This window comes from Chlamydotis macqueenii, chromosome 14, assembly GCF_036417535.1.
Source record: "Chlamydotis macqueenii isolate bChlMac1 chromosome 14, bChlMac1.mat, whole genome shotgun sequence".
Lineage (NCBI taxonomy): Eukaryota > Metazoa > Chordata > Aves > Otidiformes > Otididae > Chlamydotis > Chlamydotis macqueenii.
Window position 1 is genome coordinate 14,700,300 of NC_141569.1, and position 27,956 is coordinate 14,728,255.

The window sequence follows — 27,956 nt, forward strand, 5'->3', positions numbered from 1 at the left end:
CTCTCCTTTTGATTTGATTTGATTATTTTTTTTTTTTCCCCTCCTCCCCTCCGTTTCTTCCCTTCTCTCCCTTTCTCCTTTAAGTGGAAAAGCCTTGCCAGCTGGGAAAGGCTGGGAGGGCAGGGAGAGCCTCGGCAGGCAGCAGATAAAGAGCGCGGAGGAGGACAGGAAGGAATTTCGGGGTGGCCAGAACCCGTGGGACGTGCAGCACAGGCGCTCGCCCGGTGGGACCCCTGCCCAAGGTAAGACCTCGCGTCACCCACCCGGGTGCCGGCCCTCTGGCCAGGAAACCTCACACTGGAAGTGGTGGGGAACTCCAAGGACCCTCTCCCCAAGACAGCCTTGTTGCTCTGGAAGTGGCTTTTCTCCCCTCCAAGGGGCTGGCACCCCGAAACACCCCGCCAAGCCCTGGGGAACTGGTGTTTGGTGGAGAGCGGCCGAGCTGGGTGGCATCCCGCAGGAAAAACCATCCCGTCAGCTCTCGCGCCTGGTCCTGGGCTGGGATGGCTGCGTGGAGCCAAGGGGACGCTGCGGTGGTAGGGCAGGAGGGGAGACCTCGCTGCAGTGGGAGTGGGACCCAGGGGACCGCTGCTTCTCCCTGGGGAGCTCTTGGTCCCTGCCTGGATGGAGGGGTTACTCCGGCTCTTCCAGCCCGGCAGCTATGGGAGGGCTGGAGCACGCATGGGGAAGGGGCTGCTCGCTGTCCGCTGCGAGACATCTTTCAGAGCACGAGCGTGCCCCACAACAAAGCAGCGTCGCGGCAGCGTTAGATCACCTGAACGCATCCATGGTCATCCCGAAATGCAGGGTACTCCTAGGACCACACTGTGTCGGTCTCCGCCCTTGGCGAGACTCCTGTCCCCGTGGGCCAGGCCAAGGCAGAGAGGGATGTCCCCAGGCCCCGCTCAGCGCCTGCGTGCCGGGTGCTGGAGAGGGGAGAGCCTGGTGAAAGCCTTCTGGGCACGGATGTGGGCAACCGCTCTGCTGTCCCAAGAGCTCAGGAGCTGAGGGCCTTCAACAGGCTGGAGCTGGTCTGGAGAGAAGCTGTGCTGACTCAGGCAGCTCCGACAGCCCAGGGACAGGGGTCTGCGTGGCCAGCGGGGCTTTGGTGTTCACAGTGGGACCATTGTGGGCTCGGAGCATCCAGCTCCTGCACTCACCTGCCAACAGGGAGACTTTCAAAGCAGGGCTTGGGGTGGAATGGGATGCTGTGCTGCGCTGTCCCTGCCCTGGGGCTTCTGCTAAAGCAATGGGCAAATAGCTAAAAGTAGTCGGTTTGGCGTGCAAACCCTGTTCGCAGGGGCTTGGCAGTCCCAAATATTTTCAAGTCTCCTGTGGATGACAAGGACCAGCCCTGCTGAGCCGCAGTGCTCCTGGGGGCCATTGAGGGGTTGGCTGAAGGGTCGTTTCCCCCTCAGCACCCTGCAGGGAGGAGGTGCCTGTGCACCCCATGCTCTCAGGAAAGGGACACATTTCATTCGGGCAGCCAGAGCCAGTGGCAAAGACGCAGCTGTGCCTGGCGGAGGGCACGTGCTGGGCTGGCTGGGTAGGGGAGCCGCCAGGTAGCCATCCTGGTTAGCAGCCAGCCCTTCGCATGGTCTGATGTGAGGCTTAAAGTCACTCCTTGACATTGATGTCACCCAGGCTGTTGTGTGCTGTGGCCCTGGTGGCAGTTGCCATCCCCAAGCAGTGTCCCTGGGTCCAGGAAACACCCCCAAATCCAGCTGGACCATCAAGAGGAATCAGTATTTTGGAGAAGCATCAAGACACAGCGACCCATTTGCAGCACGCAAAGGGCTTTTCTCTCTCCCTAAAGCCAGCTGTCCCTCCTCCAGCTCAGCAGCATGGCGGGTCCCCACTGAAGGAGCAGGCAGAGGGATTGCAGCCACTAAAATACCTGCTCGTCCACCGCATCCCCACACAGGGCTGGGGGTTCAGGGTGCCCACGGCCTGTACGGGGAGCGCGGCCTGAATGCAAGTGTGGTGGAGGCACCGCCGGCTGTAATGCTGCGGTCAGAGAGAATTCAGCCATTGCTTGTTCAAAGTCCTGGGCAATTCTAGCGGGGTCCCTTCAGGGCTCTGGCCTGGGCTCAGTCCTCTGTGATCTCTCCTTTAACGGCCTGGGTGATGGGTGAGGGCACGTACTAAAATCTGGGCTGGCACCAAGCTGGGTGGGCAGCTGGTGTGCGGGAAGGTCGGAGCGTGGGAGGATCCCAGAGGACTCCAGGTGGATCTCAGAGGAGTCCGGCATCAACCAGGCACCAGCGAGCTGTGACAGTATGCTGCCATTTGGGAGGAAATATTCAATGGCTGTGCATGATCTTGGGAGCTAACAGCTCAGGCAGCTCGTGTGGTGGGGAAGGATCTGGGGGCTATAACGGACACCAACCAGATTGCAGGGAAACCTGCGGCTCTTCCCATGGGATGTGCTGCAGGCAGACGGAGCACGTGGGGTGGAGGCAGCAGGTCCTCCTCGGCGAGCAATGCCGAGTGCTTCACTTCAAGGTGATCACAGGGCGTGATGAGAAGCCCAGAATAGGCTGCGGAGGACTGGAAGAGGAGTTAATCGGGCTGGTTGGTCACTGGGCACTGTGGGGAGGTAGCATGCAGTCTTCATGCACTGCAAAGAAAAAAAGTTAGCTTTCAGGGGAAATGTCTGTAGGTTTAAAGACATGAGGATGGGTGCCTTCAGCCCTGCAGGTTTCAAAGGACACGTCAGGAAAGTCTCTGGCTGGGGAGGTGTGGGCACTGCAGCAGGGCAGTGGCCCCGTGATCGCTTTCAGCCTCATTTTTGATGGGTCTGTGACGATTTCCAAAGTGTTCAGAACAACACTGTCAGGAAGGGGAGAGCACTGATCCCTTGTCCAGGATGAGGGCAAGACAAAATTGTATTGGTGAGCACCACAGCTTGAGGTTAGGAAATGCTCTCCAGCTGTTAGAGCAATGTTGTGCAAGAAGAGGCCATGGTGGCCGGCCATGGCATCACCCGAGTGACACACAGGTGTGACCAGCCACTGCTGGAGGGTCCGGGCAGGGTCTCCTGCGCTTGGCTCCATGCTGGGGCCAGGCAGTCCCTGAGGTCCCTCTGGGCCCGGTGACTGATGCCGTGCTGCAATGGGGTGGGATTGCGATGGTGTTCATAGGGTCAGGCTCTGGAGAAGCGTCTTCCCGGGATGCAGCAGCAAAGGGCAAGGAGTGCAGAAACAGCATGGTGGCCGAATCCCGTGGGAGCGCAGCCGCCGGTGCTGGCAGCAAGGGCTGCCTTTGGCCCAGAGCTGGAGGGAGCTGGGGACCGCGTGGGCTCGGGGCTGGCTGGACGCATCCTATCCCTGTGAGGGAGGATGCGGGTCGAACATTTCGTGGAGTTTGTTTGTTTGTACTTTAACCAAGGCAAAGAAATCCCCTGGAGAGGAGCTGCGAGGGGAGGGTATAGACCGGGTATTGTTTCCTGAGGTGCTGGAGTGGCTCCAGGAGGCTCCTTCCGCTCCACCAGGCAAATTGGACATAACGAGGCTTGTTTTAGGGGTGGCTGTTTCCCCTCCTCCTTCCCCTGGTTGCCTAATTAGGCCCCCCCACACAAGCACACCTCTGCCCTGCTCTGCTCCCACCGGGATGCCTCCTCCTGGAAGTGCAGAGCTTTCCCTGCACCACAGGGAACATGGAGCAGACCAGGAAAAGGGACACGTGCTGGACATGCACAGAGGGGTGCTGGGATGGGTCATGTGCTGAGCAAGGGAGTCCCATGGGTCCATCACCCCCCATCTTGGTAGCAGGAAACATCCTGCTTGTTCACCGTCCCTGGGCGCACGCCTGGGACACAGGCTGTGGCATGCCCTGCTCTGTGTTTGTACCCTTCTCCTGAAATCATCGGCCTGCAGAGCCAGAGGAACGCGGTGCGGAGAGCCCATGGTGAGCAGGCAGCTCCCGCCGAAAGGCTGCTGCCAGGAAAGCCAGGTTGGTGCAGCGTGAGAGGTGTACGTCCTGCACCCATGAATGGACTCATGCTCTCCAGGGCTCGTCTCTCTAGGTTTCCACTAAACCCCCATCCCATGCTCTTCCCCAGGCTCAGCGAGAGCCGGTGTGCGATGGGGCTTGCAGGAGGCTGCGGGGTGCAGGAGCAGGGAAGGGTTGAGAGCGCAGGGGTATCACCAGTGCTGGCTGTCAAACCCCGGGCTGCACACCAGGAGACGGATGGAGTAGGAGGTACCTTCTCCCCGCTATGCAAGGGGATTTCTCAGCACGTCCCCATGGGCAGCTCAGGGGAATGGGGCGCCCGGAGCGGGCAGGAGATGGGCAAGGCTGCCCTGGGTGCAGGGCTCCATCCTGCCGGTCCCTCTGCCTTCCCCTGGCCCGTCTACCATCCACAAGAGTCTGTGACTGAAATCTTAATGCTACCAAGACACAGTAATTGGCACCAATTAAATTGCTACATTCATGTTTGAATTGCTTTAACTGGCGAGACACACTGTCTTATTTATACAAAAAAATATGTTTGCTTGTGGGTTTGTCTGAACCAGGGCCAGCAGAAAACGCACCATTTCGAGCCTCGCTCTCTGCAAGCGCGTTCTCCGCTCGCAAACTGGAAGTCCCCTCGGTTTCAGCCTTTGCAGAGCAAATGGCTGCAGAACAGAAACCCCGTTTTCCTCGGGGCCGAGCGCTGCCAGCATCGCGAGAGGGGTCCCCTCCTCTCTCCCTTCAGCCCGCTGCCAAGTTTCCCTCTCCAGACAGGGAGCTGTTGGGGAGAATACGGTCTGACTCAAGGAGGTGAATTCCTGATGCAGGGAGCAGGACTCGGTGTCCATTTTAAAGCTGCACTCAGGGGAGGGCAAGGGGATGCTGGCAGCTGCCAGCCCAGGCGCTGAGTCCGGCCTCGGCTTCTCCTCTGGGGGATCTGTGGGATTTGGGGGGCAGGGGCTGTTTGCAGAGCATGGGTGCAGAGGGGAGCTGATTTTTTGCTCTATGACTGAGAGGAGAGGAACTGCTGGAGGTTATAAAGGACCTTGCATGCAGGATGGCAACTGTGGCTCATGCCGCCTGGCCGGAGCACGTAGGGAGAGGTTATCCAAGAGTGAGGCATCGCTTGTGCAACCTGCAGATTCATAGGGAACGTGTTGGCTTTCTGCACCCCCCCACTCCAGAAAGCTCCATCACTGCCCCCAGGTCCTGCTGCTATAAGGAGGTGGGGGCCAGACCCTCATTGCGTACTGGGGTTCGGACCCCAGCTTGCCAGCAGGTGGGAGGGGAAGCATGGGGTGAGGGTGGCTGCGGTTCATCTGTCTCTGGAGTCCTGATGCTGGGTGCCACCACCCTGGTGTTCCCGCCCCGCAGGGGACGTTTTTCTCCCTCTCAGGAACCCAGAAGTAGCAGAGCCAACACAAACACAGCCCCCGCTCTGAGAGCAGCCCCTACCCTTCACACCCCAGCACTGCCTGGACCCATCCTCTCCCACTCTGGACAAGGTATCCGGTTCCTCTCCAGGTCCCACAGATGGAGAAAGGGTGCCCTGACCACAGGGCTGCTGAGCACCTAATCCCAGCCACGAGAGCCTAAAGCCCCAGAACAAAGCGATTAAGCTCCGGTCCCTCGCAGGCAGCCGAGAAGAGAAGAGGCAATGCATCCACACAGATTATCTCCTCATCCCCAGCAGATACGCATCTCAGGGAAATTTTCAGAGGATCAAGTTGCCCATCCTTAGCTGGGATATGGAGCTGGAGACCCCACAATGTGGGCTGCTCCAAGGGCTCTACAAAGCCCCTGTATCCTGCCAGGGTGAAGAGGAGAGGAAGATGGCTCTATTTCTCCTCCTGCCTCTGTCACCCTCCCCTTGCAGCTGATGATTAGTGGTTAATTAGAGCCAGCTGGGACCTTTGGCAGCAGCCCTGGCCCCACCATAGCGGCCACCCTTGAACAGAGACCATGAGAAGGTGATGGATAATGCCAGTGGGCCAGGGACTGTTTTCTTCCTCACGTGTACCTTAGCAGAGTGCTTCCCTTGAATCGCTGCAGGAAGGCAGGCACGGCTTTCTGGCAGCTGCGGGACGAGAGCGAGGAAAGTCCTGGGGGTCCCAGGGCAAGGGGTGAGTAGCCAGGATGGTGCCCAACCCTTGTTTACCACATCCCCTGCCTCCCCTCTGCACTCAGTGCAGAAAAGCATTAAGTGAACAGATGGGTTCTGCTTGGAGAGGCAGCCCCATCCAGCCCCACGCGCTAGTGAGCTGGGACCCCCAAATATTCCGGTTTGGAGGTAGAGGGGCCGGAGAGCTGTTTGAGCTGCTGTTACCGGCCAGCCCTGAGGCTTTGCAGTTGGAGCTGCCTTTTCCCAGGGCCAGTGGTGAAGCGATGCAGGAAGCTGCGTGGGTCCTGGCCCGTGGTTTGGTGCCCTGCAGCCACGTTCATAACTCACACTGCTCACGCGCTCGTGAAGCAGCGTGCTGTGTTCTCCCCAAAGTGTCTTTACTATCAGGGGCGGTGGAGAAATGGGAGGACGGTCATGGATGGCCCCGGCTGGGCTCTGCCCTGCCACATTCCTTACAGCATCCTGCTGGAGAAGGGTGCTGGGAAAGGGTGAAACACTCCCAAGGAGCACATCTGTACCTCCTCGGGCTTCATCACACTGTGGGGGGTGAGCCCCAAAGCTGACAGAGACCTGCTCCCCACGCCCGGCACGAGCATCCCCAGTTGTGTGCAACGCCAGACTTCAGGGTTCTGCTCCCCATGGACCAGCCCTGGCACCACCACAGACCAGCCCCAGCATCACCACGGCCCTGGCACTCGCTGGCGGCCCCAGGGAGACCAAGGGGGGCAGGATTTGGCGGGGGTGAGAAGCAGGCTACGCAGCAAGAGACAGCCAGGCACCTCATCCGCCTCACCCGGCACGTGGCAGCCATTCTTCCCAACACCCCCATCCCTCCTTCTCCATCTCCAAGCGAGCCCCGGTTCTCGCCCAGGGTTTTCCCACAGCCCGGGCCAAGCTCGCAGGCTCTGGGGAGAAGCCCCGTCGGCCGGGGGGCCCGGCCTTTCCTCCGAAAGCGGAAGTTGGGGAGCATGCGCAGCCGAAAGGGCCACGAATACCAACACTCGGGGCTGGGGGATTATTTATAACGCTGGCGCCTCTCCAAACAGATGTTTCGTTTTATTTTGAACTTGCACTAAGTAGGTCACTCGTTTCCTCCGTCTCCCATGGGCTTAAAATGGAGGGGGAAAGCGGGAGGATTAGAGGTGAGAGAACACGGCTTGCCGTGGTCCCACATCCCACCCCGTGCCAGCTCTTCGTGGTGATGCGTTGTGGAGAGCCCACGGCTGGGGGTTTGCTGGGTCGCGTGTCTGGATGTCGAGGTGGCCCCACACTCAGAGCGGGAGGATGGCCACAGCCAAAACGGGGCTGCGTGGGGCTCGCCACCCCACCCCATTCCTCAGATGGCTGACCCCAGGGCTGCTGAATCACGCTGCTGGGGCTCAACATGGACTCGTCATCCTCCCCGGCAGCCTCCCCCACTGCTCTGGAGTCACGGTCCTCATTTTCGGCTTTCTGACAGATGCTGTCAAAGCCTGCGGTAGCCCCTGGCTGGCCTGGAGAAGGCTGGCTATGCCAGCTTGTGTCCTGCCATCTGCTGCGGGACCAGCATCACCACGACCACACGGCCACCTTCTCCAGGTGCTCCCAAAGCTGGGGACCAGCATCTGGGGTCCTGGGCAGGGGGTTTGGTAGCGCCAGTCTTGCTCTCTGCAGCAGAGAGCTGTCCTCATGTGCGGGTGTGGTGGCTCTGAGCTCGTAGTGCCCCAGAGGTGGCATCTACCCCTGCTTTGACCATCTCCTAGAGAGCTTGGTCCACACCAGAGTTGTGGCTTCAGTCACATATTCACCGACCACGGAGCTCTGGTAAAATCCCTCAGAGGCTTCAGGCATTCGTGACTTTGCCTGTGAGCACTTGCAAAACCTCACAGCTGTGTGACTGAAAGAAACCCCCAAACCCAGGCACGCTGCAAACAGGCGCCCAGGGCTCTCAGCATCCCTTGGTCTCATCAGTGCCTGGGTAAAGCCTCAGGACCCCCTTGGCACTGGCAGCTGGGTGAGGAGGGTTTTGCCCTGAGGGGTTCATCCCCTGGGTCGGGATGGGCTGTGGGACCTGGGGGACTCCCCAGCCCCTCTGCTCCTCAGCCTGGTTTCAGATTTCCTACCTCTGCGTTTTATCAGCAGCTGTTTATGGGCCTTGGACAGGCTGGCCATGTGTGTGCCCTGCCTAATTCTAGCCATGTGCTGGGAAAAAGAAAAAGGGCTCTGTGATGATAATCTGGCCTGTGAGTAAACGCGGTGTCATGGGAGCCAAGGGACCCCAGAGGAGAGATGTTGCAACTCCGGACGGTTCCAGCCAAGGGAAAAAAAAAAAAAAAAGCTCAGTTTTATTTAGATTAAAGGGTGGGAAAGAAGCAGTCGCAGAGGCCTGGGGGAGGGTGGCAGAAGAAAACAGGACAAGCCAAGGAGTTTCGCTGCTGGACAAGCAAGGCTTGGGTTTCAGGGGTCACCAGCCTCTGCTCAGGGAGTTTTTTGCCTTCAAAAGTGGGGGAGCGTGCCCCCCACCCCAGGCCAGGAGAAGCCCTCGCTCCCTGGCTGCGAGCGGCATTGATCATGGGATCCATGTGGGGCTTTTTTTTTTACTGCATACGGGCACCCATGATCTCACTTAATGACTCAGATGCACTTAGACAAAGAAGAAATGAAGAATATTTTACTTCCCGCTAATTTGCACCAGATGTCCCTCGCCTGCTTGGCAGGACGGCAGGGCCGGCCAGCATTGTGGGAGCGCCTGGAAGCGCAGTCCCAGCAAGGCAAGGGGCTAGAAATAGAAAGCCAGAGGAAGAGAAAGGACCAGCAGCTGTGGGAGAGGTCTGGCTTCGTTTCTCCACTCCGTCCTTCGCCACGGTCATGCTGCCGCCGGCCGAGATGCCCTCGCGGGCTGGGATGACAACCAGCACCTCTTGCCCAGCATCGCTGGAGCAGGGAGGTGCGGGCAAGGGGAGCACGGCCGGGGGAGAAGAGCAAGGTGGGGCAATGGATGCAGGAATTGCCCCTGGAAATGCAAGTGGGGTTTGCTGAGAGGGGGCTGTGCACCCTGATTTCCAGCAGACAGCACATCCCCGTGCTGGTGGTTGATGGTCTGTGGGGACGAGAGCTCCTGCCAAGGTGGCTACCAGGGCAGCCATGGCTGCTCTCCCCCTCCCCGGCACGCCGAGCCGTCCCCTTCCCCGTGCACCAGCTTTGCAGGCTGGTTCCCAGCTACCATAGCTCTGGGGGAGCTGGACCCCATTCCGGTTCTCTGCGGGGCATCAGTGGTTGTGGAGGAGAGGCGAGAAACGTGGTCTAGGAGTGCCTGGGAGGAGGGTAGTTGATCAGGAGGGTCTCCTTGGCGCAGATGCCTGTCTAGGTAGTCCTCCCACGGTTTAAGGCATTTGCAGGGCTGGAAATGGCCCTTTCCCATCTGATCCGTGCTTGGGGGCGGGCAGTGCCATGCGATGTTCGTGCCAGCAGTGGCTGCCATGCGTGCTGAGATGCTCTGCCGGGAGCTTTGCATCGTTCACATGCTGGGAGCTAGCGCAGAGGGAAGGGGGCTCAGAGGTGTGGCAGGGCACGCCGAGCAAAGTCAAAGGAAATTCTTGGCTTGTTGCTCAAGAATAGTCAAGATTGAGCCCACACAACATATTTTGGGAATTAGCAAGGGCATCTTTGGCTTACTAGCATCCTTTAAAAAGAGATAGGCCTGGAGCGGGTGAACAGTAATAAATCAATAAAGTTTGATGACGCTTGAGGTCCTTAGCAAGGCACAGTGAGGCGGGAGGAGTGGCAGAGATGGCTGAAGGAATGGTCCTCCCTAAATAATGGTGGGCCTGTCCCCAGCAGTGGCTGGACACAGCTCTTCCTCATCTCCAAAACCCTGGGCATAGCCTTGCTGCCGCTGCAGAAATTCCTGTCCAAGTTCATCAGCCACAGAGGCAGCAGCGAGCGGGGGAGTGGGAGAGGAGGCGGAGGAGAAAGCTCAGCTGTTATCGGATTTGGGATGCAGGAGAAATGGGAGAGGGCTGCTCTGGAGAAGCTGCAAAGTCATGAGATGAGGAATCATGAGACTTGAACGCTGGTCCTGGCGCAGCTATGGTCCTGCTGCCTTGGCCGTGGTGTTTGACTTCTTTACTCTGGCCCTCTCGCCTACGTCCTGTCTGCAAGAGCCCAGCTCCGGGGGCTGTCAGAGCCCAGGGTGCCCTCTGCACAGTGCTGCTGCTGCTCAGGGATGTCCACAGGCCCCCCGTTTATCCCATCACCCCATCCAGCTCGCTGCAGAAGCACAAGGCGAGAGATGCTCAAACAGGCTTTCGGCGGACGCCCTGCCAGCCCCCACGGTACCTGGCTATGGGACGCGTTCCTTTCGGCAGTGGGCTGGAAACTTGACAGCCCCAGAGCTGGGACAGCTCTCCCTTGTCTTGCTTGCAAACGCTCCACGCTGCTCTTGGCATCCGGAGGAGGAGTGGCTGCCGGGCGCATTCCTGCGGCCACGCGTGCAGCGCGCCGGCCAGGCTGGTGTGATTCCAGAGGAGAGATAAGGACAGACAATGCGGCTGTGTCACCGGGCAGGGACAGCCGCCTGTATCTGTGTTTCGTTTGGACTCAGAACCCTCCCAGACATTCACAGTCCCGCGGTGCCCATCTCCCGGCCTCGCTGGGCGGCAGCATGGGGACGAGCAGAGATGTGACATGCAAGCTGGTGGGGAGCCGTCCTCCTCCGCGGTGGCTGATGGAGCCCCAGCGGGGGTGGCTCCAGGGGCCTGAGCCCCTCAGAGAGCACAGCCACCCCACAGGCATGTGGGGCTGAGCGTGGGGCTGTGTGCGGGCGTGGGGCTGCATCGCCCAGCCAGCCTGGCCTCCCTGTGAGCCAGCTGACCTCCTGTCTCTGCTCCCAGCCAAATTCCTCTTTTAGAATAATAAACAGTGCAGCTCAAGAGAAAAGCTCCCTGCCCTTTTGGGCCGGGGATGGCTTGCCCTCGCATCACAGCGGTGGAGAGGGGCAGAGGGAAGGTCCGTACCCGTGCTGGCGGGGAGAGGATGGCGAGGGGCTTAATGTGGGGATGGGGATCTGGGACACCAGCTTGGCTGCTGCAGAGCTGCAGGGCTGAGTGAAAGATGTGGGACCTGGCATTGCTGCAGGGCTTCCCTGGCCTCCAGCCATATGCCAGGAAGGGCAGAGGGAAGTGGTCCCATTGCCTGAAGATGCTCAGGCCCTGGCCTGTGGGAAGGATGTAGGAGTCTGAAGGGTCCCTGGCACCCTGCTCACCCACAGGGCTGGGAGGAGACAGGCTGAGGCAGCTGAGCATCACGTAGGTGCCTGTGTTTGGGTCCCTGGGTGGGATAAGGTCTGGGCGCCTGTTTTTGGATCATTGAGTGGGGCTGCACCCACCTCAGCTCCTCCTTGTCTGGCACTCGTAGGGTGCGTCTTATTGCTCTTGCTGAGAACAAAAGCTGAGATTCTGGAGGGAAACAAGTGCTCTCAAGGCTGGCAGTGAGCTGGGTGCATTTGCATCTCTTGTGAAATGCCTGTGTGCACCCACATGTGCAAGCACACGTGTCCCGGTGACAGGGAGAGAAAGGTTTGTTGTTCTGCTGGAGAGGCTCTGCGTGCTTCCTGCGGGACGGGCAGAGCTCAGCGCCTCCGAGCGTGCCTCTCGTCCCAGCGAGAGCAGACAAACAAGGGAGAGGTCACCACTCTTCGCGAGAGGTTGCCACCCTCCCACTCTGCTTGGGAAGCATCTTGGAGAGAAATGCCTTTCTGCAAAACCAGCAGATTTATTAGAACCAGCTCTGAGCACAGGGGAGGCGGCCAGAGGCGACAGGCGGAGGCTGCAGGGCTCTCACCGCTGGCTGAAGCAACGCCCGTGCCAGCCCAGCACCAGCGTGTGCGTGTCTCCGCTCCCCAGCACTGGCAGAGCAGCGCTTCGCCCCATCGGTGATCCCGCAGAGATCACGGATGGAGCAAGGGTTCCGTGTGGAAGGAACTAAGGCAGCTAAAAAGCTGGGCATGAGCTTGGGAAGACCCTAACTGCTGGCAGGCAGAGGTTTGGAGTTCGGGGGGACTACAGCCTGGTTTGTGCATGCAGGCAGAGAGGGGTGAAAAGAGAGGATCCCAGTTGTCCTTGCAACCTTGAACATTGAATAATGGATGAATCACACACTTGTGTAAAGGAGAATTGGGAAACAAAGCTAATTGTTCTCATGACAGGGGGCAGCGAGATTAGGTTGTCCATCCTCCTCCTCTCTCCTGCAGGTTGGTGCTCTCTGAGGGTGGGTGCAGGAGGTCACATTCATTTACAGCCTGAATTTCACCTCCGTCCCTCCTTTCATCCTAGCCACCCCCAGCTCTTCCCCGTAAGTGCTCTCATCCCCTCTGGCAAATGCAGGAGAGAGAAGGAGTCACAGAGGGGTTTTCTGGAGGGGGGAGAGGGAAGCTGCTGAATAAGCTGGAGACATGGAAGGATTTGCTGGTAGATCAGACTTTTGTTGAGCCAAAGCAAGGGAATAATAAAAACATCTGACAAGCGCACGTCATTTAAAAACCATTTCCTCCTTAACATCAAGCAGAGCAGGAGGCCACTCCAGGGCCAAGAGGCAGCAGAGCTGCTCAGTAAGAGCCGGTGCCCAGGGCCAGGTCAGCAAGCCCAGATGGCCACTGGCCGTCCTCGTGCCTGGCGAGCGGCTCCTCAGAGCACCGCGCCGGCGTCACGGGGGCTTCTCCTCGGGGTCTGCCTTGGGAGCAGGTTCAAAACGCCTCTGGCACTGGGAGAAGGGAGGTGGCCCAGCAGCAGGGCAGGAGCTCAGCCCTGGGTTGGAGCGTGGCTGAGCCGTGAAGTTCAGCTCCATGCAGGAGCATCCCCAACTTCAAGACTACTGAACTCATGTCCCCCCAGCTTTGTTCAGACACAGAAAAAGCCTTTCCCCTTTACTCTTCCCCTTCTTAGCATCTTCATTTTGCTTTTCCAAAATACTCATCCCCGTACCTACAGGCACGACGGGGCGGGTTACCTGTCACCCCATGACACAGGGGACAGACCCCACTGCTCTTAGGGAGCTCTGGCCTCGACTCTTCTGGGCTCTTGGTTTGCACCAGGGAGGGCTGAAAATGCTCTGTGGCAAAGATTTAGTCAGAAATTTTGATAAGAGGGATTAATTTTGATAAGAGGGATAAGATTTTTTAACTAAAAATCCCTCTTAAATATTCCCTTAAAATATCTATATTTAAAAGTTAAATGCAAGAAACTCGGGTTTTTGTGGGGTTTCTTTCGGCTTGTTTTATTTTATTGCTAGGAGCAGAAAATGCAGCAGGGTTGGCGGGGGATCTGTTTTCTAGCAAGTTTTATCTCACTGAGACTGAGGCAAGCAAAAAATAAGGGAAAAAAAGGCAAGCGGTGGAGCAGAGGGAGGGAAAAAGGCAGGGCTCTGCGGCGGAGGGAGTGGCATTTCGAGCAGAGGCAGCGAGAGTTGACACAACTCCTGGAGCCTCCAGCAAAATCCCTGTTTCCCAGCGGGAGATGCTTTAGAAACAGCTCCTTCTGCAGATCCAGCCTAAGGGACGACGAGCCACCCTGCTGGGAAGGAAAGGCTGAAAACTGGAAAGAAATGGGAGGTTTCTGAGGTGGGGAAGGGAGCCCAGAGCTCAGGGAGCCCTCTCTGCTGGCAGCGCTGTGCTCATCCTGCTTTGCTCTTGGCAGGATCTGGGCATCAAGCTGTGGAGCCCACCATGCTGCACTCTGCTCTGAAAGCGTCTCTCCAGCTCCTCATCCTCACCGGTGAGTGCTGCGGCTGGGGAGGTGTGCGCAGGATCGGGCCCTGCGCGGGGATGCTCCCCTGGGATGCTCACTGCAGGGCAAGGGGAGGAAAGGGACGATGCCATGGGGAGGCACTGGGGCGCACAATGTGCTCCAAGCACATCCATCCCTCCTAACGACGCGGGTCCAGCTCACGCTGACCCAGTCCTGTGGCAGGGTGGATGTAAAGTCCCCACCTGCCTCATGCTGATGCAGAACTGGGTGGCAGGAGAAGACCTTTGCAGAGGGAGCGCTGCCAGGTGTGCTCAGCCCTTAGCAGACACCTGAGAACCCACATTAGCTGGACATTATGGACACCCCCAGAGCAGGAAGGATTTGATCAGACTCCATATATGCAATAAACCCCACAGCAAGGCAAGAGGGCACCTGCCTGCGTCTGGACTGTTCACAGCATTGCTGCCAGTCCCTGGGGGCTGTCTCCATCTGCCCTGCCCACCTGTGGGGACACTGTGACAGGGGGAGGACATGTCCCAGTCCCAGTGGGATATCTGGGCAAGTGGGGAAGCAAGGAAGGTGGGAGAGACATGGGGAGCCATTCAGGAAGACCTTGCCTGCTCTATTGCTTCCATAGGATTTCCTGCAAGGTTTTCCTTTTATTCCTTTTTCACTCTGTTGTAAACTGACACTGTTCCAGCCTGGTCCATGTCCCGTCTGATGCTGTCGCTGTGGAGAGGCAGCCAGTAGAGCAGGCAACTGCCTCATCTCCTCCTCTCCCACTAAGTGCATGGCCTTTCCGAGCCTTTGACAGTACAAACGTGGGGGATTCCCAGGTCACCCCCATTTCCAGCCTCACCCTCACCAAGGATGCCCCTTGGGCTGGTCCAACAGCATCACCGCACGCCTGCCGCACAGCACAGCTCTGGTCACACCCACTGTTCAAAGGCTGCCCCGGACCTCTCCTGAGCTGGCCTGGTGCTACTCAGCTCCTGATGACACTGGGCAGCACTGGGTGGCACCGAGGGTGCAGTTAAAGCATAAAATGGGGATTTCTCCACCCAGCATTTCCACGGACAGCCTGGGTGATGCAGAATGTTGTTAAACCCTCCGATGTCTTATTTCTTACCCAGTGAGGGTTTCAGGAGGTACAGTGAATGAAGGGTGACCCACCAAGGTCTGAGTTGACAGGACATTTCTGAGGACAGCATGTGTTTGTCAGTGGTGGCTACACCAAGGACAAATCCAGGAAAGTTATTTTTCCATGTAAAGGCTGACGCTACAAACCAAATACGCTGGCATGAGGCTGTGACCCAACATGCTTCTCCTTGGATGTCAGAGGAGTCCAATTTGGCCTCATCTCTCTTCTCTCCCAGGTCTGCTGGATGTAACGTCTGGAGGCAGCGGGCTGCACATCGAACCCGAAGATGCTGAGCTCGTCCTCAGCCTCCACAGCACCTTCTCCCTCTTGTGCTATGGGGACGGTGCGCTGGTCTGGGAACGGGAGGGTCAGCCCCTCGCCGCCTCGCTGGAGCACAGGGATGGTGTCTTCATCAGCAATCTCACCCTCAGTAACGTGACAGGCCGTCACACTGGGGAGTATGCCTGCACCTACAGCCCTGACCAGGCTGCAGAGCCAGCAGAGAGGAAAGCCCTGTACATCTACGTTCCAGGTAGGGGAGAGCACGTCCTTGTCTCTGCATTTACATGGGGTTTAGCAACCAGGAGAAAGAGGGGTTTGAATTATCATTCTGTCTCCAAGCACCTGGCCTCCCAAAATCCTTCCTCCCATTGCAGGAGAGCCCTCATGGCAGGTCATCTGGCTGGGGCGTGTCTCTGGTACGCCAGGTCATGAGAGAGGCCTATGTGTGGTGTGCTAGGACAAGCGGTGGGAGAGGCAATGGTGCTAGGTGGCAGAGTCTGGTCTTTCTCACCCTCCCGGGAGAGGTTTGGCAAGCCTATGACATGGCAGCTCTACTTTGCCTTGGGGAGTAAGGGAAGAAGTCTGGAGACAGAGCCCTGTGTTGGAGCAGTCCTGGAGGAGCACAGACCAGCCCTGGTTAAGCTTCAAGCAGCTTTCTGTAACCAGTGTTCCCTCTCTCCTACAGATCCCTCCCTAGTCTTCCTCCCCACAATCACCTCTGAAGAGCTTTTCATCTTCATCACGGGCTACACAGAGGCTGTCATCCCATGCCGTGTGACCAACCCGCAGATGCAGGTGACCCTCTATGAGAAAAAAGTGGAGAACCCCATCCCAGCTGCTTACGACCCACAACAGGGATTCAAAGGCTTCTTTGAGGACAAGACTTATTTCTGCCGGACAGTCGTGGATGACCAGGAGGTGGATTCAGACACTTTCTACGTCTACAGGATCCAGGGTGAGCTGCCATTGTCTTAGCAAACCTGTGCATCTGCTGTGGCTGTTCCTTCAGCCCAATGGCAGGGGACAGCAAAGCTCTCCCTCTGTCTCCTTAGCAATGCCCCTGGTCAATTTGGAGGCTGGATTTAGTCCTGTCTCCATTAGAGAATGGATTCTGCCAAAGTGTCCAAAAAGACTTTCCAGTGGACCAGTCCAGCCGGGATAAATGGATAAATCCCTTCCTTCATTATTCCTTCTTTTCTTTCACCTTTTCCACAGTCTCATCTGTGAACGTCTCCATCAGCGCAGTGCAGACCATAGTGCGTCAGGGAGAAAACATTACCCTGATGTGCACCGTGAGTGGCAATGAGCTGGTCAACTTCAACTGGGATTATCCCCGCAAGCAAGTGAGTGTTCCAGCCGTCACCCAGATGACCCATGGCTTCATAGGAAGCTTCACCCTGTGGCAGAAGCTATGGGATGCTGCTGCTGCCACACATGGAGGCTTGATGGGGAGATCCTTGGATTAAGGCTGTCTATCTCAGTGGTCTCTGACCAGTGCATGTTCCCTGTTGCTGTGGCAGCCAGGCTGGGGTCCTCTACCCCCTCCTCCTCCCTCCCTGTGAGCCTGGCTCTGTAGCTCCAATGGCAGAACATGCTCTTGACTTCTCAAACCGCATCTCCTCTCCTCATTGCGCAGGCAGGGAAGGCTGTGGAGCCAGTGACTGACTTCCTGCCCGGATCCACCCATGAGATCCGCTCCATCCTCATCATCCAGAACGCAGAGCTGGAGGACAGCGGGACCTACGTCTGCAATGTTTCTGAGGGCTACCATGAGAAAACGGACCGCAAAGACATCACAGTCCGTGTGATCGGTGCGTTGCTGCCCATGCACCCACAGTCAGAAAACCGCATAGGTGTCCAGGGTGGCTTCTTCTCTCTGCACAGTCTCCAGCTGTCTCCCCTCCTCCCCTCCTCACCTCTGCCCTCAGTAACCATGGCAAAAAGTCAACCTTCACCCCATGTCACTCCTGCCCACTTCTTGTCTTCAAAATATCCCAAATCTCCCACCACGGCTTTTGTGGCTCCTTAAGACATCCGAGGGTACGGGTCAGAGCTCTTCTGCACTGTGCAGTGCCAAGGCCATGTGAGGTCACATTGTCACCTCCTATCTGCATCTGTCCTTCTTTCGTGTAATCTGAGGGAACCTGCCCCATCTCTATGAGATAACAGCCTTTTCCCTGCATGCTGCCTGCCCCATGAGCTCCTCTGCTCCAGTGTGGCTCTGCACTCACGCTCCTCTCGGACACAAGCCTGAAGCCTGGAGGGATGGGTCTGGCACTGCCCCACCACTTCTGGGTGTTCAGAGTGTCTTGTTCCAGATCCATGTTCATCCAAAGGGCCAGAGAGGGGGCTGTTTGTCCCTCTGACCCACCTATCCCTCCTCCTCTCTCTCAGAGCGTGGCTTTGTGCGCTTCCACACTCACCTGCCCAGCACAGTGTACGCTGAGGTCCACAAGAGCCGCACCATCCAGGTGGAGGTGGAGGCCTACCCACAACCCAGCATCATGTGGCTGAAGAACAACAGGACGTTGACCATGGAGAGCAGCAGCGAGTTCACCATCACTGGCAGAAACCTGTCAGAAACCAGGTGAGGGACCATCATTCCTCACCAGGGTGCAGGGAGGGGATAATTCACAAAGCAGCCTCCAAATTGCTGGCTGGACATGGTTGGTGGTTGAATGCCTTTCCATGAGTGGATTTTGACCATGCCTCAGATGGGTGGGAGCTGGTTGCTTCTGAACATTTTCAGTCCTCAGGTACATTCCCAAATCCATCACTCTGGGACTGTGTCTCCTCCAGGTACCAGACGGCTCTGGTGCTGGTGCGGGTGAAGCAGGAAGAAGGAGGATTTTACACCATCCGGGCTTCCAATGAGGACGATGAGCAGGAGCTGTCCTTCCATCTGCAGATAAATGGTGAGGACGGGCATGTAGACATGGGGATGAGGAGTGTGGGAGCAGACTTAGGGGATGGCTCTGTCCTTTGCTGCAGGACCCTCAGGCTGAAGCCCTTAGTCCTCTGACTAGAGCTCTATAGTGGTTTTGGTTAAAGGAAGAGCATTCAAGCAAGAAACATGTTCATTTGTAATTTCTCACATTTGGTCTCAGAGCGAGTGGGACAGGGAGGCAGTGCAGACACCAGCAGTTTGGCCTTCATGCCCTGGACCAAGGTAGTAGATGCAGAGACGATTGTGAGCTCTGATGTCCAGGACTTTCCCCTGTGCTCACCCATGCTCTCCAAGCAAGCTAGATGGGGGCAAGTGTCCTCCCTAACCCCCCCAAACTTTTCTCTTTTTGCTCTTAGCTTTCAAAAATAAAACACAATTGATGTGATGAGTCCTACCTCAGTGTCTCCTCACTCCCAGGCCATGTTAGGGGTACAGTGACATCACTCTCCCCTTCTATCCTGTGAGCAGAAAGGAGGATTAATTCCCATCACTGTCTCTTGGTTTCAGTGCCAGCCAAAGTGGTGGATCTCAAGGAGAACAGCAGTGCCAGCACTGGGGAGCAGACTGTAACATGCTCTGCTGAAGGCATGCCCCAGCCGGAGATCAGCTGGTCTACTTGCAGCGACATCAAATGGTAAGTGGAGCGGTGGAGCCCATGGGAACAGCTGGACTCTTGCATTTATTAGAACAATAGACTATTATCTCACTGCATTCTGCTGGCCCACATGCCTGGGTATCTCAGGGTGCTGTGTGGTCCCAACTGCCTCTCAGGTGCCTTTATCCTCCCCCGGCCCAGGTGCAGCACCAAGGGACAGCCCACTCGGCTGCTGGGGAACGAGTCCGCAGAGATTGGTCTGCAGACCAATGCCACGTACCACGCGGAGCTGCAGGTGTACCGTGTGAACAGCACCCTGCAGCTGCACAGGGTGGACGAGCCCCTGCTCCTGAGATGCACCGTGCAAAACTTCCTGGGCACCAACTCCCAGGACATCACGCTGGTCCCGCACGGTGAGCACTGAGGGAAGTGTTTGAGCCAGTGGCAGGGAACTAGACTTTTCTTTCTGTGTCTCCAGCCTGGAGGTGCTGGAAGCCAGGACTGCAGTCCTCAGAGGCAGAAAGTTTGGGTATTTCTGCCCAAAATGAAGCCTCCTTTGGGTTGAGCAGGAAAGGCTCCTCCAGAAGGAGTCTGGAGCCCACATGTCCACTGGCCATGGACATAATCTGCTCATCACTGGCAGGGTCATCCCTCCAGAGAGGCAAGATGAGAGTGCCTGAGCGGGTCCTCAGTGTCTTGTTATTAGCCCGTGGCTCACTAGATGGTGCCAAGGACTCAAACATCCATGCACTGAGCATCTCAGATATGAGGAAGGATGGTCTAAGCCCAGGCTGGGCTCTCCCCCAGGCAAACCAGCCCCCTTGTCTTCTGATATCCTCCCATGGTCAAACCTCTCCCAAGGCAGAAGCCCTACAACAGGCTGTAACAACCCATCACCCCATTACCCCTGGGGTGCTGGCCCTGCAAGTGCTGGGCAGGTCTGCTCAGGAGGAGAGGACAGGGACTGCCCCCACCCGGAGGAGAGCTCAGGGTAGATGTCTGGGAGGAGGTGTGTAGCAGAAGGAGGAAAGGGGAAGGGTGCAGGGATCCCCCTGTGCTGCTGTCCCCTCCTTTCCTCAGGGTACCCAGGCCATGCGGGGTTGGAGGAGTCTAACTGCTGTCCCTGTTACCATTGTAGCCTTGCCATTCAAAGTGGTCATCATCTCTGTCATCCTGGCCTTGCTGGTCCTCACCGTCATCTCCCTGATCATCCTGATCGTTCTGTGGCAGAAGGTAAAAGAGGAGAGCATTCCCAGGGGTATCCGCATGTCAGGGTGTCTGGGAAGAGCAAAGCTGTGAGTGCCTGCTAGCATGGGCCCGGAGGATGTCCCACCCATGCCAGGGACCTTGGGTCTCTATCAGCTTCTGCATTGCCCTGGCATCTATAGGCTAGATGGGGAATGAAGCAATGGCTGCAGGCACGGATGACTCCCTAACAAAGCCCATCCACATCCTCCATGCCCTCTCTGACCCTCAGGCTATCAGATCTCTTTCCCCTTTGCTCCCCTTTCCAGAAACCTCGTTATGAAATCCGCTGGAAGGTGATCGAGTCGGTCAGCTCCGATGGGCATGAGTACATCTACGTGGATCCCATGCAGCTCCCTTATGACTCCACCTGGGAGGTGCCCAGGGACAAGCTCGTGTTAGGTAAAGGCTGTGCAGGTCCTGCTGATGAACCTCTGGGGTCCTGGCTGTCTGGGGGTGATAGGTTTGGGATTTCCAAAAGAGACCAACCCAGAAAAGGCACAGAGATCCCTGGAGATATGATGTGGTCCTAGGACAGGGGGACCATCTGGGACCACGGTGGAAGCCAGCTGCCTGCTTTGGCATGAAGCACTGCGTTATTTCTGACTATCCTTTCTTGCAGCTGGCAGCTCCTTCCCTTCCAGATGGAAATCAGCCCCAGCCCCAAACATCATAGCTAATGACCACCTCCATGAGCACTTAGATGGCTGCAGCGAGGCTGGTGTGATTTCAGACAGGGGACTCGTCTTTTCCCAGCTCCTCTCCTCACCTCTCCTCAAGAACCATTGCCAACCTTGTCTCTTTGCTGTTTCTTTGTAGGACGCACTCTCGGCTCTGGTGCCTTTGGACGTGTGGTGGAGGCAACAGCCCATGGCCTGAGCCATTCGCAGTCCACCATGAAAGTGGCAGTCAAAATGCTCAAGTGTGAGTTGCCCCCACACCATCCCTTTCCCCCATCCTAAAGCTGCAAGGCTGAACAGTGCCCGCGCACTCTCCTCCTCGCCCGGCCGCTGACACCGGCTCTCCCCAACAGCTACTGCCCGGAGCAGCGAGAAGCAAGCCCTCATGTCTGAGCTGAAGATCATGAGCCACTTGGGACCTCATCTCAACATCGTCAACTTGCTGGGGGCCTGCACCAAAGGAGGTAGCTGAGCCCCGGGCACCTTGTCTCCTTTCTCTGCTGCCCTGGGCTGTGCCAAGGAGGGCAACTCTCCTCAGAGAGAATAATTCCTGGTTCCAAATGATTCACCCTTCCCCTAGGGAAGCCTTGTGGGGCTCTGAAAGCCTTTCTTTCCAACCTGATTGAAACTGAGAAGGCATGTTTCTCTTAACCCCCACCTCCCTCCCCAAACACAAATTTCAAATTCCAAAAATGCTCAGTACCAGAAAAGCGGCTTTTCCCTCTGGCCCTGCCTAGATGTCCTGCAATCCCATAATGTCCCCGTGGGATGAAATTCACTGCCACGGGGAGTGAGCAGGGCCAAGGCAGGGCTGACATGGGTGGTCTCTCCTACCAGGGCCCATCTATATCATCACCGAGTACTGCCGCTATGGGGACCTCGTGGACTACCTGCACCGCAACAAGCACACCTTCCTGCAGTCCTACGGAGAGAAGGCACGGCGAGAGGCAGAGGTGTACGGGAACGCTCCTAAAGAGGACCATGTGCAGAGGTACCTGGAAAGTAGCATTCTACTCCTTCCTGGTGTCTACCCCATCCTAGTTCCCATCAATGAGGGGGGCTGGTACTGCTAGGAAGGATGCCCACATTTCCTCCAGACGAGTAAAATAAATGCCGGCCCAGTACTGGGACACAGCTGGCCACTCTGTTACCTTGTGAGACCAACCCGTGTGCCAACCAGCCACCTCCAGGCAGCTCCTGGCAGGCAGGGAGTTAGCAGAGGCAATCTGTGTGTCCTGGAGACTGAGTTTGCTAGCACACACGCCGGCTGCTCCATGCCAGTTGGGAATATTCCCTGGCATCGTCAACTTCACTGGCATAACCATAGCTAAACATTGAGTACAGAGACAAAGTGTTTCCCAGCATGTCTTAGCCCTTGGGGACCTCAGCTCTGTATTTTTGGGGTAGGTCATGTTGTTCCTGTGTGTAAGGGAGAAGTGCTAGAAGGAGTGCAGTTGCACAAGAGGTGCTGGAAGGAAAGGGAAGCCGTCCTTCCTCCAGTTGCCAGCTGTAAGGGATGCAGGCACATCAGCACAGAGGAACAGTCCCATGGGAAGTTAGAAAGCAGCATTTCCTTCCAGCACGCCAAAACAATAGTGAAACAGAGTACGGTTAGGGCATCAGCACAGCTGCCCCCTGTGCTTTCTGCTTGAAGGCGGCTGAGATCCTCCTAAGCACTCAACGCAGCCTCTCAAGCCCATGGGGACTTGCCCCACGGCTCTGGCCATGCAGCAGGTTTCACTTGCCCAGCACTGGCACATGGAAGGCCTCAAGATGCTGCTTCCCAGATGCAGCTGTTGCTCACTCAAGGAAGAAGTACTCAAGGGTGCAGATGTTTGCTGACCCAAAATGGGAAGGTTTAACTATGGACAGAGGGCTGTGCCCTGCCTGCTCAGTTCAGCCGTCTCCAGTCCAGTCCTGGCCACCCTGGGAACAGGCACAGCCAAGGTGGAGGGTTTCGCCTGCCCACTCTGGTTTGGGTCTCATGCTCTCCTGTGGTGTCTATGGAGCTGCATGGCCCTCGTTCCTCTTCCTGCCCTCGCCAGTGCCGAGCTCGTGTGCTGAGCCAAGCCTGTGCTCTGCCACGCAAGGTGAGCGTTAGAAGCTTCAGCCTGTGGGCAAGGACACCCGGAGACCCACAGAGGAATATGGCAGGGCTGTTTAAAGCTAGTGCTGAGGACACCAGAGCTGTTAGGTGTGGAAGGAGGTCTCCAGTGCCTTTCGCACTTCTCTACATGCATGATGCAGAGCTTCCTTCCCTGCTGTGTCGGACATTTCAGTGCTGGGGCTGAGGGTTCAGGTATTGCAGTCCCAAAAATCATTCCCCTCATCCCCTGTGTCTCCTGGATCTGAACTCTCTTTACTTCCCCCCACAGCCACCTCTCCTTGTCTGTTGAGAGCGACGGGGGCTACATGGACATGAGCAAGGATGACTCCCTGGATTACGTGCCCATGTCCGACATGAAGGGTGAAGTCAAGTATGCTGACATCGATTCGTCTAACTACGGCACCCCGTACGAGCTGGACAGCTATTCCCCGTCAGGTAACAACTAAGCCACAACATGAGGGAGAGGTGCCTGCACTTCAGGCTCTGGATGTCTTCGTTTGCAGAGACAGATGGTCCATATTGCAAAGGTCACTTCTGGAATGAGTCCAGAAGTGGTGGCAGATGCACTTGCGTTGGGAGCTCCCATCTCTGTCTCTTTGTTGGTGGAGGCAGAGCAATCCCCGGTGGGTCCTTCCACTAATGGCAGTCCACGAGCGTGCTGAGTAATGCCAACATCCATATCTGCTTGCCCTCCAGCTCCTGAAAGAACAGACCGGGTGACACTGATAAATGAGTCTCCACTCCTCAGCTACATGGACTTAGTGGGCTTCAGCTTCCAAGTGGCCAACGGGATGGAGTTCCTGGCTTCCAAAAATGTACGTATGCTCACTGGTCCGTGGTGCCAACAATGCTCTGCCATGTCCTGTGGTCAACTTCTGCTCACTGTCCCTCTGTCCATGCCGACCTCCTCATGGGAGAAGTAGCTACGCAATTGAAGTGCTGCTGACCACTTCTCTCTGGAAGGAGAGTCCTGGGGATCAGCATGACTATATTTGCTAACATGACAGCTAACCCTGGCTTAGATGGAGCTTCAGATCTCAAATTCCCTCACTCTGAGCTCCTCCCAAGCCATGTGCAGCACAGCTGTGGTGTTACATCATCCCCGTTTACTGGGATGACCAAACAGTGATAGCCTCCCTGTGCTAAAACACAAGGCATTTCACAGTAGAGCTACTACTCTCCACGGACACTCCTATTGCACCACATGCTCTGAGCCCCCCAGCCCTCATCAGAAGTGCTTGTTCAGTGGAAAATAACCCACCACAGAAGACCAGGCTCTGGGATTTCCTAAGGTCTGGCTTGGCCCAGGGTGGACAATAATATAGTTTGTCCATGTGAAACATCATGCAGGGCAGGGCTAAGAGAAGAAGTAGGGATGGCATCAATGATGTGTGGAGAGAAATTCCTGGCTCTCTGCCGCCAGCCAGTCAGTCTGATCTCCAAAAGTGCATGGTCAATGCTCCCCCATGGAGCACAGAAGAGGAGCTCCCAGCCTCCTACAGCTTCCCACAGTCATGCTTTACAGTGGCGTAATATCACCACGCTTGCTAGTAGTGTCTGGCAGGGTCTTGAGCAAACCTCGGGGCTGTTCATATGGAAAACATCCCACATGCTGGCAAACCAGGAGGCACAAGCTAGGCTGGTGTAACTCTGATGTGTTCAGATTGCTGTGTTGGATTTTCCAAACAGAGATGGTGACATCCCCTCCTTGCCAGCCCATCAGCCCTCTTGCTTGGTCAGGACCTGATAGTCCCCTCTCTACTGGGTTGTATGCCTTTTGCTGTCACGGGGGTAGCAGTCCAGGTGAGCAGCAAAAATGTGGTAGCTCTGCTAGTGGCTTTGAGCCACTCTAGGTTGTCCCTAGAGGTGGAAGAGATGCCTCAAATGATGTGAGGTGACTCCTGTCCCTGCAGCCCTAGAAGTGGGCCAGTGCTGGAGCTGAGCTGCTTCCTCAGGCTGTCTGGGGACTCCTTGCAGTGACAGTCCCCTGCCTTTCCCCTGCAGTGTGTGCATCGTGACCTGGCTGCCAGGAACGTCCTCATCTGCGAGGGAAAGCTGGTGAAGATCTGTGACTTTGGCCTGGCGAGGGACATCATGAGGGATTCGAACTACATCTCCAAAGGCAGTGTGAGTACAGGGAGCCATGCAAGCCCGTTCTTCCCAGGGATCTGGGCCTGGAACCCCCTACACGCTCCCCCTGTGAATTGCCTGTCCATCGTTGTGCCCAGGGGTGGTGACAGGGCAGGATTCTGACCACACAGTGTCAACGGCCAACCATCCTGCACCTGATGTGTGCATGCCTGCGTGCTCTGTGTGCTGTGCAGCAGCAGAATCGCGTGCCCATATTGCCAGGCTCTTACAGAAGCACCTGGGCAGCAGCAGCAAAACTAAGGATTGTCCCCTGCACAGCCCATCATCGGCAGCTGTGCTGCATCCCTTCCCTGCGTGGCGCTCAGCCCGGTCCTGAGCTGCAAGCAGAGATGTACAAGGACAGGCAGCTCGACCGCGCTGCAGTGAGTTACTGGCCACACCAGGAGGAGGTTCACAGACTTCTCCTCTAACCACTAGACCACAGGGTAAGAGGAAATGCTTCCCTGCAAGCAGCTACTTTCCAGAAAGATGTCTTCAATCTTTCGAGGCAGGAGAGAAAGAGGCTGTAATTGAGCTTCCCCAGAAATTCCTGTGACTTCAACAACAGCGTGTCAGCTCCAGCCTTGGGGCATTTGGGAACATGCAAGCCCAAGCAAAACAGGCCATGTAATTCCCAGACAGAGAAAGTGAGGCTGGGGGAGCTGAGAGTGGAGCCAGGCTTCTCAAACTCCAATCTTTATCTACTCTGTGAACCACTTAACTTCTCTCATGCTTTCTACCATTTGCGTGGGATGGTAGACAGGCACTCGGTGTTTGGGCAGGGAGACCCTCCTGCAGAAGGGTTGGTGTTCTCTAGTCCAGTCTTAGCAGAGCTGCTTTTCCTTCCAAAATGGGAAATGAAACTGAGCCCCTTTGCAATCCTTCCTGGAGATTATTTTGGTATTCGTTGTGCAAGCAAATCCCGGGAACGGCACAGACGGTGCAGCACAAAAGCTGGTCAAGTGAGGCTCCTTTTCGTGTACCTCTGTGAGGGAGTAAGACAGGAAAAAGCTGGATGTGTTCTTCAGCTCTTTTCTGATCATCCCATAGCCCTCTCTAGCCTGCTCTTAGGTTTCTAAAGTCTGGATAGGCCTGGGCTCCCTTCAGGAGTGCTGTAGTCATGTTGTGCAAGTCAATGGATTCTCAAAGAGCTAGGGAACAGAGAATGTACACCGTGATAGCTCATCACAGCAGATGGTGACGGAAACGGACGTAGAACACCTACCCTTTCCTCCTGCCTGCTGGGTTCATCCTGCACAAGGAAAAAGGAAACTGGTCCCTCTGAGAAGTGGCTGGCAGCAGATGCCAGTGGATGCGTTGGGCTGATGGGCAGCTCTGAAGGGTCTTCTCTGCTTGTAAATTGGGTGTCAGGCTCTCACCTGTTGAAACAAGTGCTGTAGATGCAGCTGACTCGCTTCTTGTTCCGTTTTTTCCCCTCTTAGACCTTCTTGCCCCTTAAGTGGATGGCTCCAGAGAGCATCTTCAACAACCTCTACACCACTTTGAGTGATGTGTGGTCCTTTGGGATTCTTCTCTGGGAGATATTCACTCTAGGTGAGTGCCCTGGAGATCACGGTGGTGTCTGTTGGTCTGACAGCATGTTAGCAGGATCCCTTCCCAAACTGAGACAATAGAAATCCATTTCTAATCCCCAAGTGCCAGTCGTACCAGCATCAGAGTAGCACTTCATTCCCTGTCTCTTTCTTTCCCATGCTGACATTGTCATTTGGAAGTTAAATGAAAGAAGAAAGGTAAAGAAAAAAGGAAACCTTGATGTGAAATGCATGTTGGCATGGGGGCGGGCAGGCAACCCACCAGACTGATTTCCTGCTCTCCTTTACACCCAGGGGGCACTCCGTACCCCGAACTGCCTATGAACGAACAGTTCTACAATGCCATCAAACGTGGCTATCGGATGTCCAAACCCACTCACGCCTCTGATGAAATGTAAGTGCTGCCCATACGTGTTTGCTGTGGGCCTGCCCTACACAAACTACAGAAGCATTTCTGCCTCTGTTTTCCCCACCCGCTGACTCACCAGAGTGCTCTCTCTTCCCTCTTGGTAGCTACGATATCATGCAGAAGTGCTGGGAGGAGAAGTTTGAGATCAGACCATCCTTCTCACAGCTGGTGGGGCTTATGGGAAACCTCTTGGTGGATTGCTACAGAAAGGTATGTTCTAAGGACCTGTGCTGGAGGGACAGAGGAGGTCCAGTATTCTGTGGAGGATGCTGCCTTGGTTAAGGCCCTCGATCAGGGTTTGGGGACCAGTGTTTAGTTCTGCTGTGCCAGAAAATTCTGCTGTGACTAGGCTGCTTTAGTTTGAACAGCCAATGAAGGTGGTTTGGGCATCCTGGTGACATTGCTGAGACAACTGGGATTGCCAGACAGGCAACTGGTATCTCAGCAACTGCGGCAATCAGAACTGGCAGGAGATCAAAAACCCGCCTCCAACTGTTTGGTGTTTTGAAGCTGTGGAGATGTGCTCCTGATCTCTCCCTTAGGAAATGTTCATGACCTGTCTTTGGTGGAGTCAGGGTGGCTGAACCCAGCCAGAAGGTGCCAGCTCCTCTAGAAAAAGCCTATCAGACAGGGAAAGCAAACACAATGCAAGTGTATTATTTTCTCCACTCACAAGACCTTCCCTTTTCCTTGGTAACCTGCCGTGTGAGAGCAGAGGTACCAGCAGGTGGATGAAGAGTTCATGAAGAGTGACCACCCCGCTGTTGTCCGCACAAGACCCACAATCCCTGGGCTGAACAATGCCAGGCTCACTCCCAGCTCCCCCACCGGCAGCATCCTCTACACAGCTGTGCACCAGAATGGGGGGGAGAACGATTATATCATCCCTCTTCCTGACCCCAAACCCGAGGCAATCTGTGATCTCCCTCAGGAGGCCTCCATCAGCAGGGCCAGGTAAAAACATTACTTCTGAATGTTGTCCCATATCCTGACTGCCCAAATCTGAAAATGGGGATCTCGAGAGGAAATGAGGATGCTTTACTATGGAATAAACATGGGGTGGGTTTAGC

The 27,956-nt window shown here is 56.4% G+C and overlaps 1 protein-coding gene across 1 annotated transcript in view; it reads left to right on the forward strand.

Annotated features, from left to right (window-relative positions):
• The window catches only part of PDGFRB (platelet derived growth factor receptor beta), a 34,259-nt gene that overhangs the window by 598 nt on the left and 5,705 nt on the right, over positions 1 to 27,956 (forward strand). The window contains exons 2-23 of the mRNA XM_086758717.1: positions 85 to 242; positions 13,747 to 13,824; positions 15,174 to 15,470; positions 15,906 to 16,175; positions 16,436 to 16,563; positions 16,857 to 17,031; positions 17,615 to 17,807; positions 18,020 to 18,135; positions 18,675 to 18,801; positions 18,964 to 19,175; positions 19,901 to 19,995; positions 20,277 to 20,409; positions 20,827 to 20,931; positions 21,041 to 21,151; positions 21,525 to 21,678; positions 23,063 to 23,229; positions 23,491 to 23,609; positions 24,799 to 24,921; positions 26,367 to 26,478; positions 26,772 to 26,871; positions 26,991 to 27,096; positions 27,602 to 27,840. Coding sequence (XP_086614843.1) covers positions 13,776 to 13,824; positions 15,174 to 15,470; positions 15,906 to 16,175; positions 16,436 to 16,563; positions 16,857 to 17,031; positions 17,615 to 17,807; positions 18,020 to 18,135; positions 18,675 to 18,801; positions 18,964 to 19,175; positions 19,901 to 19,995; positions 20,277 to 20,409; positions 20,827 to 20,931; positions 21,041 to 21,151; positions 21,525 to 21,678; positions 23,063 to 23,229; positions 23,491 to 23,609; positions 24,799 to 24,921; positions 26,367 to 26,478; positions 26,772 to 26,871; positions 26,991 to 27,096; positions 27,602 to 27,840 — 3,131 coding nt within the window. The 5' untranslated portion in view covers positions 85 to 242; positions 13,747 to 13,775. The remainder of the gene's footprint in view (positions 1 to 84; positions 243 to 13,746; positions 13,825 to 15,173; positions 15,471 to 15,905; positions 16,176 to 16,435; positions 16,564 to 16,856; positions 17,032 to 17,614; positions 17,808 to 18,019; positions 18,136 to 18,674; positions 18,802 to 18,963; positions 19,176 to 19,900; positions 19,996 to 20,276; positions 20,410 to 20,826; positions 20,932 to 21,040; positions 21,152 to 21,524; positions 21,679 to 23,062; positions 23,230 to 23,490; positions 23,610 to 24,798; positions 24,922 to 26,366; positions 26,479 to 26,771; positions 26,872 to 26,990; positions 27,097 to 27,601; positions 27,841 to 27,956) is intronic.